This window comes from Heteronotia binoei, chromosome 4, assembly GCF_032191835.1.
Source record: "Heteronotia binoei isolate CCM8104 ecotype False Entrance Well chromosome 4, APGP_CSIRO_Hbin_v1, whole genome shotgun sequence".
Classification (NCBI taxonomy): domain Eukaryota; kingdom Metazoa; phylum Chordata; class Lepidosauria; order Squamata; family Gekkonidae; genus Heteronotia; species Heteronotia binoei.
This window is the reverse complement of record NC_083226.1, coordinates 65,518,468-65,535,840: the sequence shown is the minus strand read 5'-3', so window position 1 is coordinate 65,535,840 and position 17,373 is coordinate 65,518,468. Positions and strand designations below refer to the sequence as shown.

Sequence of the window (17,373 nt, the reverse complement as noted above, 5' to 3'; positions counted from 1 at the left end):
CGTTCTGTATAAAACTTGGTTGGTCTTAAAGGTGCTAGAAAATACAAGTCCTTTTGTGATTCACCTAGATTTACAGAAACACCAATTGGCAGAGGACTTTATTACCTTTTATGGCTATCCAGACCAAATGGCCAAGCCACATTGTGGGCACAGTATGGTATTCTGGGCTGCCCATTATGCCAGGAGATCGCCAGTTGGTTCCCAGTTGGGGCTGAGAGATTGGGCTGTTGTCAAGTGGCAGGGGCGCCGGGGGCTAAGGTGGCCAGGGCTCCTGCCACTGTTGTTTTTAGGAAGGGCTGTTCCTCCGCCTCACATACTGGTCATCCACCTTGGTGGGAATGATTTGGGGCTGATGAAGGGGAAGGCCCTTTCCTTGCAGGTGGTAGCGGATCTTCGTGCCATCGTGAGGAGGTGGCCCAGAGTCTATCTAATTTGGTCTGCCATCCTACTGTGAAGAGTCTGGCGGGCCGCCTGGGACTCTGTGGGTATTGAGCGGGCCAGACGAAAGGCAAATCAGGCCCTGCAGAAAGCCTTAGAAGGGGGTCTGGGTACCTTCCTTCCTCACCCTGGAATTAGGGTGGATATGGGAGAGCTGTACCGGCCAGATGGAGTCCATCTGTCGGACGTGGGTAATCGGGGCTTTTTAAGTGGCCTGTGGCAAGGGCTTCGGGTGGCACTAGACCGCCCGGGGGGCACAAATGACTAAGCAGAGGCTTGGCATTGGCGGTGGCAGTGGCAGAAGGAGCAAGGGGTTAATACCTTGCAGGTGAGCACCCAGGCCTCGGCACCTGTTTAGTGCAGTCGATCCTCAGGAACAGCAGATGGGCTTTATGGCTCAATGCTGTGTAATGTGAATCATATTTATGCGTCCCCCAAAATTTGCCTCCTTCTGGTGATCGGGGCTGAAGTTGAGGGAGAGGGTAGTTTTTGGCGTGGCCGGCCTGGCATTAGCCACAGTCATATGGCTTGTGCTGGGGGCAGGGTGGCTCGCCCATTTTGAACAAGGTGGGGTCGGAGGAGGACCCTAGGGCTTGTCCAACTGCAGGCAGCCCTTGCCATGTTAGTTGTGTTATTTCAATAAAGTGGCCCATTTCCCAATATTCTGTGTTAGCCTCTTTATTCCGACTGGGGGAAGGCAAATAGCAGACTCCCAATTTCACTCATGCTGCCAAAGCAAACAATACCTCATAACAGGGAAAGGTAAAAAGCATGAAACACAGGAGTTCAATTTTTTTATCTCCTCTTTTATCTTTCTTTTGCTCTCTTGCCATTGTCAGGTTGCAAGTTTATTATTTCGGACAATCACAGAGGGCCAAGTTAACCCTGCAAGGCACCTTTATTAAAATTAAGTTACCTGCTATGTTTTTGTACATCCTGAAATTGGCCTGAGGTGACCCAGCCTGAGGGCCCTTATGGTTTACTTTATGACATGCTAATGTTACTTTCAAGGTTCCCTCCTATCTTCTGAACTTGCTTCATTCTACTCCCTTTACTTTTCTATTTCTTTTTTCCCCCTTTAAATTTTGCTTTCTTTCTGGGCTGGGGATGGTGCAGGATACTGATTTTTTAAATACATTTTCTATCTAGTAAGTAAAGGCAATAACTTTTGCTGTTCCACTTTTCTGCTGATTATATATTTAAGCCTTTTTGGGAAAATCGTACCATTATAAACCTTCTGATTGTTTAGACCTTTGACTTCTCATCATGCAATGTCTTATTTCTGCATGAGTTTCACAGGTTTTGTCTTATTTTTGCATGAGTTTCATAGGTCCTGTATGTTATTTATATGTAATTTATATGTTTCTATGTATTTATATGCTTCCATTTATTTTGTAAACAAAGGGTCAGCATTATTTAATAAAATCTTTGAAATAAGAAAAAAATAGAAAAAATGGCAAACTTTCAGAATCATTGATTATGCAGCTTTCCCTTGCTCACTTTCTATTATGCTTATATGTCAGAAGCTCTGGTGTCAAATCAGCATAAGGATTTCGTTCATGATACCAAAAAACCCTCAGAGTTTTTGGTGCCAAATTGTGTTCCTTGGACCAATGTTAAAGAAACTATTGTTTATATATTTTCTTTTAACCTGGGTAAATGCCATATATCACATAACGGGAATTTGAACAATAAATTGTTGAGAAGTGAAATACAAAAGTCCATTTAAAAAAAAACTAGATAGCTGTATATAAGGTTTTTGTGAACCTGCACACTTACACTGAAGTCATACAAAGTAGCAAAGTTCATTGCAGTTGCTTCTTCAGCTCTTGGCACAGTTTTTCTTGGTAAGCTGCCATAGGGCTTCCCCATCAGTGCCTGAATTCAGACAAAGGGAGAAGTGTTCATATTTTAATAACATTTCCAATAAAGGGTCAGCATGCAAACAGGGTGATAAAGGGACTTATAGAATCTGCAGTTCATAAACATTCCCACATATTATACTTAGTAAAGGAATTGGTAGTTTGTGAATTTGCCCTAAAATTAGATGACCTAGAAGAAGGTTTAGAGCCTGCTGAATAAGCTGTTTTAATTAATATTAAAATTGTTTAAGCTATTCCTCTTTTGGTAGTCCTATCTGTGGGATCTAGAAACACTGCAGAAAGGGAACTTTCTGGTAATTTTTAAACATTACTTTCCTGTTTAGTGCTTCTGCTAATGCTTACATTGAGTAATTTCTATGTGAAACATTACCTTTGACATTAATTAACAAGAATAATCATCCCATCACATCACTGAAATTTTAGTTATCTAACAACATGGCTTAAATTCTAAGATCTACCAAAGGAGCAGAGTTTGTAGTGTCCCTTTCAAAGCTGCTTCTGAGGACTGAGGACTCTTGGGGAAAGTGTGGGATGCTATGAAAGGGGCTGAAGGCATGAAGAGAGACTCTGTTTCCATTTTGAGTGTCACAACTTTGGTTTGATGCTGGTCTTCTTCACAGTGAAATTTTAACTAAAAGCTACAGTTCTTACTGTACACTTTAGCACTTCAGACTTATCTTTGGCATTTAAATCAGAGACATGACAAAAATGGGCTGGACATTTCTACTGAGTCTTTCTTACCTCAGGCACCATAATAAGACCAAAGGTCAGTCCAAAAAGAACCAAGTTTATTCCATACATCCACCGTAAAAATATGAAATAGGAGGCAACTGAAGAGCCAAAGTGACCTGTCAAACATGAACAAAAGAAATAAAATTGGCATGTAAGTTGTTCATTTTCTCTGAACTCTAAAACTGGAATAAAATCAATCCAAAATGTTTATTACTAACAGACTACAAATTAATGATTTCTTCATAAATTGCTGATAATAAATGCTGTGGAATGTTTGATCAGAGTAGCAGTATAAAATTGTACTATTTGTGTGTGTGTATAAAAACTAATAAACAAAAATAAAAAACAGAAAAAAGATAGAAATACTACAATACTACATTTTCACGTGAGTGATCATGTTTGATGAACAAAAACAAAAATATAAATAAAAAGACAGACCAGCATTCATAATATCTGTATTGTCTATTATAACTAATTACATTTTTCTCTGTTAAAGTTATCAAACAGATCTTCATTCCTCCATATCGAATATTTCTAGCTTTTCATCTTCATACACATATATTACTTAGTCTTAGTTCTACCTCTTAATCACTCTGTTGTTTATCATTCAGTTCTTATTTTAATCCTTACAATATTCCACTCTGATTTTGATCTAAGTATACAAAAACTGTGTTCCATTTTTCTTGAAATTCTGAATCTGGTCTATAATGCAAGTAGGATGTTAGCTTTGCATTGTTGCATTAATTTATTTTCCCAGTCAATTGTAGACATTTTTCAGCCCTCCATTTAGACACAAATACCACTCTTGCAGTTATTACTATATAAATAGTTCACTGTGGATTTAAGACTGTATCATTTGTAAAGGTGGGCCAAAATACAGGCTATTTTATTAATCCCAAATTTTTGTAATCTTTAGAATACTACTTTCTTTGTATAATACTAAGCTGCACTTTCATTTACGGTAAACCATTATGAAATAAATATTTAACTTGCATCCAATGGGAAAAAGCAGTGGTATGCTCCCTGAGAGCCAGGCTGGCCCCAGCCAACAATGTGCTTGCAACCTCCCACCCAGCAAGTAGTTTCCCCATGAATGTTGTGGGCCAGAAAAACAGGATGGGGGAGGCTGAACCTCCTGTCCCTGCAACATGGTACCAATATAAATAGGACCTCTGCAGTGCTTAAGAAGTGAGTCCCCACAGGAAACCTGCAGCTGCTAGGGCTGCTGAGACCCACCATGGGACCCCAGATAAAGATTGCACCTGCCCTCCCCATATTACCTGGATGCAAGCCAAATATCATAACAAAACAAATCTCTTGGCTTGCTGTTGTTATGAATCTCTAGTAATATAAGAATCAGCCTGTCTGTCCATCTGTTATTTATTTACTTTGTTTATATCCCAATGGGGATAGGGTTGCCAGCTCTGCGTTGGAAAATACCTGGAGATTTTTTTTTTCTCCAAGAGAACTTATTTCTGGAGATCAGTTGTAATTCTAGTTGTAATTCCTGGATCAGTTGTAATTCCTTGACTATGATACCAAAGCAGCTGCCACCATTCCACACACTGCAGGGAGGTGGGAAGGGAGTGCCTGCCTTTCTCACCCCCTCACTGTGGGGAGCAGGCCTGGCACTAGGGGTTCCTGCACCCCAGGCCGAACCCTGCACCTCTGCCTCCCCCAGTGGTATATTTGTGCAAGCATGCCCCAATGACATCACAGATGACATCACTGTCACACCCTTTGACTTCGCTGAGGCTTCCTGAGCCCTGGGAGGCCTCAACAAAGTCTGGAAGTGCTCACTGCCACACACCCCAATTTCGCTGAGGCCTCCCAAGTCTCAGGAAGCCTCGGCGAAGTCAGGACAGCAGCGGGTAGTGCGGCAAGGTGAGGATGACAGTGGCAGGTAAACTAGGCATTGCTTTGGGTACAGGGAGGGAGAGAGCCCAATTTGGTGGCCCCCCTCCCGGCACCCTAGGCAATTGCCTAGTTTGCCTAGTGGTCCTGGCCATAGGGCTGTCGGAGAGATCTCCTGTCCCCAGCAGGCCTTGCCCACTGGCACTCCAGCAGCTGGAGGGAGAAACATTTAGAAAAATGGCCACTGATCTCTAGGAATCTCTGGAAAATCTATAGCAATATGTTTTCAGCAATTCTTAGAGAGGGCTAACATCACTTCCAAAGAAAATCCAGGACATCAGTTCTTTCTAGGAATCATCAGAAACTATGGATTTCCCAGAAGTGATGTAATGCCATCACTGATGGCCTCTCCCCACCCACCCCCAGAATTACAACTGATCTCCAGAAATAAGTTCCCTTGGAGGAAAAAAAATCTACACGTATTTCCCAACCTAGAGCTCAAAATCCTATTCCCATTGGGGAGCAAGGTGGGATATAAATGAAGTAAATAAATAACAGATGGACAGACAGCTGATTCTTTTATTACTAGAGATTCATGTCAACAGCAAGCCAAGTAATTTGTTTTGATATGATATTTGGCTTGCATCCAGGTAATACTTGCGGGGGTGGCAGGTGGAATCTTTGTCTGAGGTCCCATGGTGAGTCTTAGCAGCCCTAGCAGCTGCAGGTTTCCTGTGGGAACTCACTTCTGAAGCACTGCAGAGGTCCTATTTGTATCAGTACCATGTTGCAGGGGCAGAAGGATCAGCCTCCTCCTGTGCTGTTTTTCTGACCCACAGCATTCCTGGGGGCACTACTTGCTGGGAGGGGGGGCTGCAAGCACATTGTGGGTTGCATGTATAGCTTCCACATGGGGCAAATAGCTACCACAGGGAACATCAGGTTGAAAAAATGGCACCAGTGAAGGCTTAAGTCCTGATCTGAATCAATTGTGGCTGCAAGTCCCTGTGGACGTCATGCGTTAAACTTAACATCTAATTGATATGAAGATTTTTCCCCCTAAGGATATTATTTTCATAGCTAACATTGCATTGCATGTTTGTGTGCTAATGCCTTCAAGACACAGCTGACTAATGGCAATCCCATTGGGTTTCCTTGGGAAGTGAGAAGCAGAGATAGTTTGCTATTGCCTTCTTTGATGCATTGCATAACAATATTTAATACTGGAAAGGGTGGTGATACATTTTGAACTTTTTCTTCAGACCCAGAAAGGAAAGCCCCTTTTACACATTCATTAGCACATTAATCAAATGGGTACAGAAGAAAAAGAGATTGTATCTACTGGCTCTGTTATTCATCATGTGTATATTCTGCCTAAATTTTGCAGCAACTACTGACAAACAGAAGCTCCTATCTGCTACTGGGAATGCAGCCATTTGACTGAATACGTGGATGTGAGTGTGAGGGAGGGAGGGTGACACTAAGTAGGCTTGCCAACTCCAGGTGGGGAAATTCTTGGAGATTAGGAGACAGAACCTGGGAAGTGCAGCATTTGAAAAGGATACTCAGCAGGAATGTGATACCATAAAGTCCTCCCTTCAAAGCAGCCTTTTGGTTCAGTGGAACTGACCTGGAGATCAGCTGTAGTTCCAGGAGATCATCTGGAGGTTAGCAGCCCTAATACTAAGAGATACTGTTCTCCTGTACTCATAGTTATGGAACACATGACTAGGGTCGCCAGGTTCAGGTTGGGAAATACCAGGAGATTTGGGAGGTGGAGCCTGAGGAAGGCAGGGTTGGGGAGGAGAGGGACTTCAGTGGGATATGATGGCATAGCGTCTACTTTCCACAGCAACTATTTTCTCTAGGTAAATTGACCTCTGTTGCCTGGAGATCAGTGGAGATCTCCAGCTACCATCTGGAGATTGTTATAACACTCAGAAGAGTACAAAAAGCGAAAACAAACAAAAACATTGTAATATCTTACTATTCTTAAAGATACTGTACAGTATGAAATGTTACAATGTTATAAATAATAATCAAATGTATGGAGAAAAATTAAGGACTGAATTCATTCCATGTGGAGCCATAGTTTTAAATTTATAAATGAAAAAAGTGTCTTTTGTTGAAAGGGTGTGCTTCAAATCTATATAAAATTAAAAATCTGATATCTTCTGGAGAATGGCCAGCAGTGACAAAATGACTCACTACTGGTGCTTTCACAAGTTAGGCAACTGCCACATTTGTGATTTTCCAATGCCCAAGGGGAAATCACAAATGTGGCAGTTGCCTAGTTTGTGAATTACGTATTGAAACCACAGAATTTAAACATCCTTATTTGGATTTGACATGACATTTGAACCATTTTAGTTTGGTTCTTAAAAATTATATATTTGGCAGTATGTCCATGTGATAAATTGTACATAGGATCTAGTGTCAGAAGTATTAAACTAAGAATTTTGGAACACAAATTTGTATCAAACATAAGATTATGGAGTTGAGTCATTTTGTCAGTGCTAGCCATTCTCCGGAAGATATCAGATTTTAAATTTTATATAGATTTGAAGCATACTTTTTCAACACAATTGATTTATTCCATTTTTTTTTTGCATGTATACATTTAAAATTATGGCTCCACATTGAATGAATTCAGCCTTTGATTTTTCTTCATACTGTACTGTATCTTTAAGAATGTTCATGGTAAGTCCTAAACAAATTGTGAGTTTGTCATATTGAAATTGGTAAATTAATTTGCACTTGCAATATGATATGACAGTGGTTTTGTTTTTTCACCATCTGGAGCTTGGCAACTGACCAATATATGAATAGGAATTCAGACACATAAAGAAATTATATCTGTTTTTCTAAAACTCTTACTTTCAATTTCTTTGATTTTCATTTCCCAGGGAATGCAGGCTGTTTTAAAATTCTCAAAGTCACGTTGAAATTTCATCCATTTCTGGGAAAAAAAAGTTTATACTGTAAAAACTAAAGAAAGGAAAATGAAAAACATTTTGAATAAATGCTATATGTAATGTGGTAAACCTCTCGTGTTCATGAAATTCATAATCTACTCACACTGTAGATGGTTTTGATACAATAGGAAAGTGAAGGGCACAGAAAGTGCAAAGTATCTTGTGCTTACTGACTGTGCTGCTTCTTCACTTCATCCAAAATAGAATGTTTCTATTTCCTCCAGCAAAGAAATGTACAGCATTTTCCCCATCATAAATTTTGTACAACTCCCTAACAGAAGCAAATAAAAGTTCAATTTTTGATGAAATGAGAAATGGAAAGACAGGAAGCATGCCCACCCACCCCACCTGTTTTTCATCATCCTCATCAGCTACTTTCTGTTTCTTCAAGTCTCTGGACTAAAACATTGGAACTCAAGCATGAGGTTAACTATCTTTTAATTTTTCCAGGCTGCATACCTCTGTCAAGTAGAAAGAGGAACATAGCTCTAAGTGCAAGAGAGAACATCCATTCATTGTATAAAATATTTAGCATAAAGTTAAATGTTCTAATATAAAGTAATCTGGATTGCTTCTTCTGTGATTTTTTGAAACACCAGCAGGTTTTGATATTTACATTTATTATCTGTTTATATTCCTCTGTTGTAAATCTTCTGTTGTAAAATGATGGCCCCTTTCAGACATCCTATGTAATCCATTTTGGTAGCTGGTTGCTAATGGCTTTCTTGTGCCATTTGATACACAACTGTTCGAGCAACCGGATGCTAATGGATTTTATTTACCTTTTCATACAAAGTCACTTGAGTCCTGCCAGCAAAGCGTAGTTGAGCCATTCTTGAGGTAAACTGCTTCCTTCATTTTCACATCTTCTTTGTGCTACTAAATTGCTGTAGTGTGCCAATAGTGCCACACTTTCTCTACATCATTTTTTAATCACACAATCTTCCTCAAACTTTTAAAAAACATTCTAATTTGAGTGCTATAGTGCTAGTATCCCATCTCTACTCAGTAGAGTGCACCTTGGCTACATGCAACAAAAGCTCTTTGTTCTTAGTGTGCTGGCAGAATTACAGAGTTACACAGAGCCACTTGCCATTTTCAAGACTAATAACAGTCCTTTTATTTAGGAACTAAATTCTAGATAGCAAAGTTTAGAGGTAGAGATAGAATCTAATTTAACATCCTTGGATCGGTCCAGATGCTAAGGAGCATCCTCACTCCATCGTGCCAAAGAAGAGAGCAATGTGCTCCTTCTTTGTGTGTGGGAATGAGAGACAGAATTGAAGGAAGGAAGGCAGTTTCCCTGTGTTATCAGTCTACACATCAAAGGGACAGAAGAAGTAGAGTAAACAGGAAGGAAACCCACAGTTTTTCCTGCCTATCTGCATAACTCTCTTGTAAACTCCCCTTTCTGGAGTCTGAGGTTAGAGACAGTGCCAAGCTCTTCTCTTCCAACAGTGGCACCACTGAGATTTCTTGACACACATTGAGATTGTGGCTGTTGTTACATGGATACAGGAGGAGAGAAGTAGCTCAGGGCATCAGTGACTTGTATATATCTCAAGGTATATATCTCAGGGAGACAAACTTCTTGTCTTTGTGGGTTGAAAACTGGTGAGTGTTTTGTGTGGATATCTGTGAGGCTGGTCTTGTTGATATGCAGTCAGCTGCAAGAAAAATGAATGGAGTGAGAGGGGTAGTTTGAAGAGAGCAGGAAACTCTTGTAAAGGTAAAGGTAGTCCCCTGTGCAAGCACCAGTCGTTTTCGACTCTGTGGTGACATTGCTTTCACAACGTTTTCACAGCAGACTTTTTATGGGGTGGTTTACCATTGCCTTCCCAGTCATCTACACTTTCACCCCAGCAAGCTGAGTACTCATTTTACCAACCTCAGAAAGATGGAAGGCTGAGTCAACCTCAAGCTGGCTACCTGAGCCAGCTTCCGTTGGGATCGAATTCAGGTCGGGAGCAGAGAGCTCTGACTGCAGTACTGCAGCTTTACCACTCTGCGCTACAGGGCTCTTGACCTCCTTGCAATTGGGGGGGGGGGGGGAGAGAGAGAGAGAGAGAGAGAATCCAGCAAGCACTGTGATCCTCTCACAGGAATTTTGATTGTAACCTCCTGTTCCCATGTAATAACAGCCATAACCTGATTGTATCTCAGTGGTGCTGCTGTTTCAAGAAAGATCATGCAATGAAAAAGCATGGGGGGGAGCACAACACTGTTTGAAATGGCCAGATCACTTCACAGACAGCATATTAAACGAATGATATTCACTGTATGAAAACTCTGTCCCTATATCACTTTACTTAAAACTGGGCCAACAACAGATAACATTCCGTTTAAAACCTTAATGTGAATGATGTAACTTATTCAAACAGAGAGAGACTAATTTATACACAAACACACACTTTCTGCAGATAGAAAAAAAATCCTGCATTGAAAATGTATGAAGTTTGTACAAAAACAACTCAATGCAACCTAAATTATAATAACACCATTCATGCTAAAAGGCACATTCTAGAAGGGTGAATGAGCTACTGCTTAAAAGAGTATAAACTCAGTTATTGCCATTGAACAGAAACAATGAAAATTAGTCTTACTTTCATCATCATCACTTTATAAGCATAAAACTGTTTCCCTTTGCCTTTGCCAAGAGCCCCTTCAAATTTGTCCACGAAACGCTGAGCTTCTCTGGAAAAAAAAAGGGGAACATAAAAAGGCATACATAGATGTTATTAAGGAATAGACTCATTGTCTATTTTACTGAAATGCTGAAAGGCACATAAGAATGATCTTCCTGAATGAGACCTTAAGACTGAAGCAAACATTATACCAATAATGGTAGCCAAGCCATTTCTCTTCTTTAAATGTCTAATTCAACTGATTCATGTCCCAACTGTGTGATAGTCTGCATTTCTCCACCCATTTTCAGCAACAGATAATGATATGGAACAGGGTCAGGGGAAACATCTTGACATTAGGACAGTTACTACTACAACTAGTAGTAACTAAATATAATTATTTCTTAGCTACTTTACTGAATGAGAATCAAGATCACCTCATCTGAAAACAAATTACATTGTGAAATAAAAATAGCTGAATTTTTATAAAATCTGGGGCCATGGCATTTCTGATATGGCATCTTATTTGTCTGCACGATTATTATAATTTAACTACATTTGTATCCCACATTTCCTCCAAGGCATACCCACACAATATGTCACCCGCGGAGCTCAACACAATCCACCAACAACATAATCCACCATGCTTTCAGCCTTTCCTGTTTCTGCAGTACATGCAGCAACAACAGGGCGTCTATTAAGGTGGTGGTGGGTTGTGGGCTGCATTTGGCTGTGTAGGATAGAAAAAAGCACATATTCACACAACCTCCCTGTCCTTTTTAGGAGCAATGGCTATTCTGCTATTACTGCTAACCTGATCGACAGAGCTGTAGATAAACCTAAGCATTTATTTGGGGCAGCTGAATAGGATTTATAAATTTTATCAATGATTGAACACAGAGATCTTCTTCCTACAGGATAAGCATTTGTACTCTTCTGCTGAAGAGGTACATTACTCATCTGGAAATGAATGGGCTTATTACACACAAAGCTCTGAACTAGGGTGGCCATCTACATACATACTTTTTGCTTTTTTTAATGTTTCACAAAAAAGGAATGTATTGCATATTAATTGGCCACTTCTTAGCATCATGAACTGGTAGCCATTTCAAAATGTGAATCACTAGATTACAGGATCTTAATTTATCAACTCGGTGTTTTGACAACAACTGAGAATAAAGTACAAAAGCCAGTTTTTACTCAGTCAGTCACATTACATTGATATTATACATAGGCCCTGAATATTATACCAGCACACACATTAAATTTCTTTATAATAGCCCTGTTTAAAACTCATAGTGAATGCATATACAATCTGACTATAAGTGTGCATTTGATTTTTCTTTACATGTGTTTTAATTCTCATGTTACATTCAATGCATGTACAGCTGAATTTGTAATTTAAACTCACATTTAGTACTAGTCCATGAAGGCTGTGCATGCTTACAACATAACATGTGAACACAGCTACTGAGTAGGGATGAGTACAATCCCAAAAAAGGGGTTTGGTTTGGGGTTCAGGGTAGCTCCCAAATTGAACTGAGCTAAAAGGACCCCACTCAAACCAAGCCAGTCTGATGCAGGCCCATAGCTAACCAGAGGCTCATGGGGCCTGGCCCCCTGACAGTTGGGGGGCCCCCACCCCTAGGCTGCCCCTCTCTTCTGTGTAACTTAAATTGAGTGGGAGGGGCACCCAGGAGCAGCTGCTGCCCCTCCCATGCCATTTAAGGGACCCACAAATCAGTTGATTGGTGGGGTCCAAATAGCACAGACAGGTGGCAGGAGCAGTCACCAGCCTCCTGAATTATTTAAATGGCCCCCTCCCCCTGCAGCCCTCCATGGCTCCCTCCCCTCATGATCCCTAGCTACAAGGCTGGTCTGATGGATTCAGTTCCCCCTTTCACTCAGCCGTGGCAAACTGTGGTCAAGAGAAAAGGAGTGGGGACTGTTCTAGAAGAGATTTCCCTTCCACTTTTCTCCTGGCCTTGTCTTGCTGGGACCAGGAAAAAGGGGGGAGGGAAATGCCCGGGAAGGGTTAAATGGTTGGCAGCCATTTAACCCATTGGTTTCACTTTCCCCTGCTTTGAAGGAGGGGAGTGAACCTGAGGGCTTTAATGGCTCACAGCCATTTAAACCTAAAAGCTGAATGGTTAGGTTAAAACAGCATACAGCCATTTAACCCATTCTTTTTGCTTCCTTTCCTGCCTTGAAAGGGGACAGCAAAACCAAAGGGTTAAATGGCTACCAGCTGTTTAAACCTAACAGCTGACAAGTGGACTTCATGCCACTCAGCTGTAAGGTTTAAATGGCTGTCCCCAAATAGCTGAACCAGCCACAAGTCCAGTAAATGCTCAAGGAAGGTGCCTTCCCCAAACATTGGTTTGTGAATTCCAAACCACTCCAAGTTCAGGCTGAATTTCAGTTTATGAATCAGTTTGTGACCATCCCAACTAGTGAGTCAGGCCACTGGCCTATCAAGGTCAGTACTGTCTACTCTGAGTGGCAGCAGATCTCTGGGGTCTGACAGAGGCACACCTCTTATCAGCTGGGGATGCTGGGGGCCCAAATTGGAACTTTCTACATGCAAAGCACATGCTTTTTCCACTGAACCAAAGAATAAGCCAGGGTTACTGTTAGGGTTGTCAATCTCCAGGTGGGGGCAGGGGATCCCCTGGTTTGGAGGCCCTCCCCCCACTTCAGGAATCAGAAAGCGGGGGGGGGGGTTTGCTGGGCACTCCATTATACCCCATGGAGATCGATTCCAATAAGGTATAATGGAGAATTTATCAGTGAGTATCTGGGGCTCTGGAAGAGCTGTTTATTGAGGTAGAGGCACCACATTTTCAGCATAGCATCAAGTGCCTCTCCTCAAAACACCCTCCAAGTTTCAAAAGGATTGGATCAGGGGGTCAAATTCTATGAGACCCAAAAGAAGGTGCCTCTATCCTTCATTATTTCCAAAGGAAGGCATTTCAAAGGAACATGGTCCCTTTAAATGTGATGGCCAGAATGTCCTTTGGAGTTCAATTGTGCTTGTCACAACCTGGCTCCTCTCCCAATGTCTCCTGGCTCCACCTTTAAAGGCTCCTGGCTGCACCCACAAAGTCCCCAGATATTTCTTGAACTGGACTTGGCAACCCAAGTTACTGTGCAATAAAAGATGTGCCATAATCTGATGGAAATCAATATAATTAGCAGCTTTAAGCCCCAGAATATTAGTATTACTAGCTATGTAGTAAACCAGTTTAATAATCTTAGGACTATGTTCAATATATGGAATTGCTCCTTTGAAATCATCCTGAGAGCCAGGGGAATGCAGGAGGTAACAGGCACTCTTAGAGTTCCTCTAGAGGAGACAGAGTGAGCTCCTCACAGCCTGGTGTTTACAAAGTCAGAAGGAGCACCTGGGGCTAATGAGCCAAATGGACGGCTCCCCTGCAAGTTCAATGAGAACCAGCTGTGAACTACCCATAAAACATGGGACTTCAGACAGCTGAGCTATGGGAGCAACTCAACAACATTCTGGAGACACCATAGCACCTGATCCTGGTACCTCTTGTGATTTCTGAACCCCTGGCTTTGACCCATGGACCTGCTTGGACCTTGTTCCTTGGATTCTCAGCTGGCCTCCCTTGTGTATGACTTTTGAACTAACTTTTTGGCTACATGAACTTGGTTAGTGTCCCTGCTTTGTGGCTCTTAGTTTCTACTGCCTGAGTCTGCCCTGTTCCAGGACATGGTGACACTTTAATAAAGTTATCATATACAAGTTCTTCTTTCTGTTGCACACAATGGATAAGTTGTATCATTTTGTGATAGTTAACACTTGATATGTGTTAGAAATTTAAAGTGGCAAGGGTGACATGAAGTCAATATGATGATTTGATCACTGGACTTAGCATTTGTATTCTTTAAGATACTGAGAAAATGATAGGTATTTTTATGGTACATCCAGAGAACTCTCTCATGCTTCCTATTTACTTGCATCTCTGTCTCACATGAAACAGACCTTTTTCTTTTCCCTGAGTAGGGAGAAAGGCAAGCTATGCCTACACTGAGAGCTTATACGTCTCTCCACTGAAGGAGATCCATTAATAGAAGATGAAAATGGGAGCATGAACCAGAGCTGTCTCCTTTTGTCTTTGGAATATCTGGAGCTGCTGACAAACATTCATGAATAAAGCATTTTTCCATAGAATACCCACCCCATAGCACCTCAGATCATCTCAGTTCACTGACCACCTCTAGTGCTGTAAGTTCCACCCACTAGAAAAAATGATTGTCTTCTTCCTCCAAAGTCATTGATATAGTAATGAAAGAAAGGCAATAGACCTTAATTTTGTCAAAAGCTGCTGTCCCTCATTTGGCTAATGTCAATATCTCATTCATCTCTTGAACATATGGACAAGTTAGAGATTAAAGAAAGCCCAAATTTTGTTATCCAAAAATAACGTTTGTAAATAGTAAGCCTCTAAGAGCTGAGAAAACTATAAAAAGGAGGCATGGCATCCCAGAGTTGGCAGTTGTAAGAAATTGTATGATGTGGCAACAAATCTGGTTGCCACATCATACAAAATAACCTACAGACTACTACTACAACCATGTTGTTTCACTGGTCCCTATTACAGTTCTGCAAAAGTCTATATTAATGGGCAAGTTCTAAGTCACCTCCGTATGAAATTGCACTGCATTTTTACATCAGTTGAAAATGCATAACAGCAAAACAGAGATTGACCCTGGCATGTGCCAGTATACAGAAAAACTAGTATGTATTCTCCAGCAGTCTCATTAGCAGCCCCAAGAAATGTTTGCAGAATTAATTGAAATCTCATATTTAATAGGTACTTAAGTGCATATCTCCAGGAAGTATCCCCACGGGATCTTTTTAAAATAAAATATATGAATAGAAAATCTGCTGCTAGAAGAGTAGGTTGCAAAAGAAGACTGGTGGGTATTGAGACAAATAATGTATATATGAGTACATCCCGTGAGCTATTAAAAAGGCCTCAGTGCTGCTGCTGCAGTCATCAACAAAAGGTGGCACAATACTCTCACCTTTGTTCTTTTCAATATGCCTCCTCTAGATATTGTGATTTTGTTACATTGACCATTCATGTAAATATTTTTTAGGCATTTCTATGCTGCTTTTCTCCCCAGGAGGACCGAAAGTCCTTCCTAAAATTTACAATCCAATCCAATTTAAATAATGCTTAGTCCAACACTTCTGTTCAGGTGAGCTGCGTACTGGCCATTACTGGCTATGGACCAGTCACACAAGTTGTGTGGAGGCTGCTACTGGGCACAGGCAAGTCGTATGGCATCAAATCATAGTGTCACACCTGGGTGAGCTGTGAGTTGGTAGCAAGTTGCCTGGAAGCTGCTACTGCCCCTGACTCTGGTAAGTCTTTCATTCAGGACAGGGGTGGACTGAGAGGCCCAAATATCCCTGAAAAGGGCCCTCCCACTGGATTTTACTAACAGAAACCAAGATTTCAAGGCTGTCAATATCATTGCGGTTTCCATACAACCCGCACAATTGTCACAGATTTTAGAGGGCATCCATTTCCTCAAGGTATAGATGCTGCAAACATTTGTATTGCCTGTTTATGACTCCAGTCTCTGGATTAAAAACCATTATATTGTGTATTAGATATATTGATGATACAATCCTGCAAGACTTTAGATCTGATCTATTTAGAATATCTGAGACTCTAAATTTATTTTAATAACAACATGACAGGGTGAAATAACACTGACATACCTTACAGGATTGTTATTAAGATATGCAAGAAACTGTGTGTGCATGTGCATGAGAAGCTCTATGAACATCCTAGAGTGCTTTAAAAATTACAAGTAATTTTCTTAAAACTATCTGAACGTTTTTAAAGTCTCTTTAAAACACAAAACGAAGCTTGTACATTCTTACTTAAGGATGAGAAAGTGCCAAAACACAGGAAATACAAAACTGGGCTTTGTAATCAGTTGGATCATATGTTATAGGTAAATTATCGATAGCACAAGATAAGCCAAAATGTACCCTTTTAGCTAGCCATGAAAGCTTTATTAAATTCAAAGTAACATTAATCTAATTACCAACACAAGGAGCATCAATCTTTCATGAGGCCAGGTATTATTGTCCTTAAATGGCCCGGCTTAATAATTAATGGTAGGTATGAGGTTGCAGCTCCCAAAGTGCTAGGTGTCCTGTACTTGGGCTGTTTAAGGCTTGCAAAAGTGGGGAATGAATTACTGAACTTAAGAAGTTGCAGCACAAGAAGACGATTCAGGTGGGTTGCTCAACTTTTCAGTAACAGGTCAAGATGGATTCAGTCACCAGCTTGAAACTCATTAAAGATCAAAGCGCTGTTAGTATTGATCAACATGGATTTCTCCCAGTCAGCTTGTTAAAGTGATGGTTTTTAAAAATGGTAAAAGCACTATCATTGCCAAGTTATTCCTTAAGATTATATGCTCCTTCCCACTCACAGAGATACTTTTAACATAATCATTTTGAGGCAATTAACTTTTGTGTTATCAATTGACTGAACCAAGTTCCCTGACAAACAGCAAAACCAATCAAGTCCTCTGGCTCCTTAAATAACCACCAATGTATTGTGCTATGAGTGTCAGACTAACCTTTTCTCCTTTTTTGAGAAAGTGACTACCTTGTTGTATCAAGGGAATGCTGTAGACATAGTTTATCTTGATTTCAGTAAAGAAGAAGAATTGCAGATTTATACCCCAGCCTTCTCTCTGAATCAGAGACTCAGAGCGGCTGACAATCTCCTCTATCTTCCCCCCACAACAGACACCCTGTGAGGTGGGTGAGGCTGAGAGGGCTCTCACAGCAGCTGTCCTCTCAAGGAC

At 40.9% G+C, this 17,373-nt stretch overlaps 1 protein-coding gene across 1 annotated transcript in view; it reads right to left on the bottom strand.

Moving 5' to 3' along the window:
- The window catches only part of TMC1 (transmembrane channel like 1), a 114,290-nt gene that overhangs the window by 65,949 nt on the left and 30,968 nt on the right, over window positions 1–17,373 (bottom strand). The window contains exons 5-8 of the mRNA XM_060236544.1: window positions 10,486–10,576; window positions 7,785–7,866; window positions 3,063–3,169; window positions 2,218–2,316 (exon numbers count right to left, since the gene is read on the bottom strand). Coding sequence (XP_060092527.1) covers window positions 2,218–2,316; window positions 3,063–3,169; window positions 7,785–7,866; window positions 10,486–10,576 — 379 coding nt within the window. The remainder of the gene's footprint in view (window positions 1–2,217; window positions 2,317–3,062; window positions 3,170–7,784; window positions 7,867–10,485; window positions 10,577–17,373) is intronic.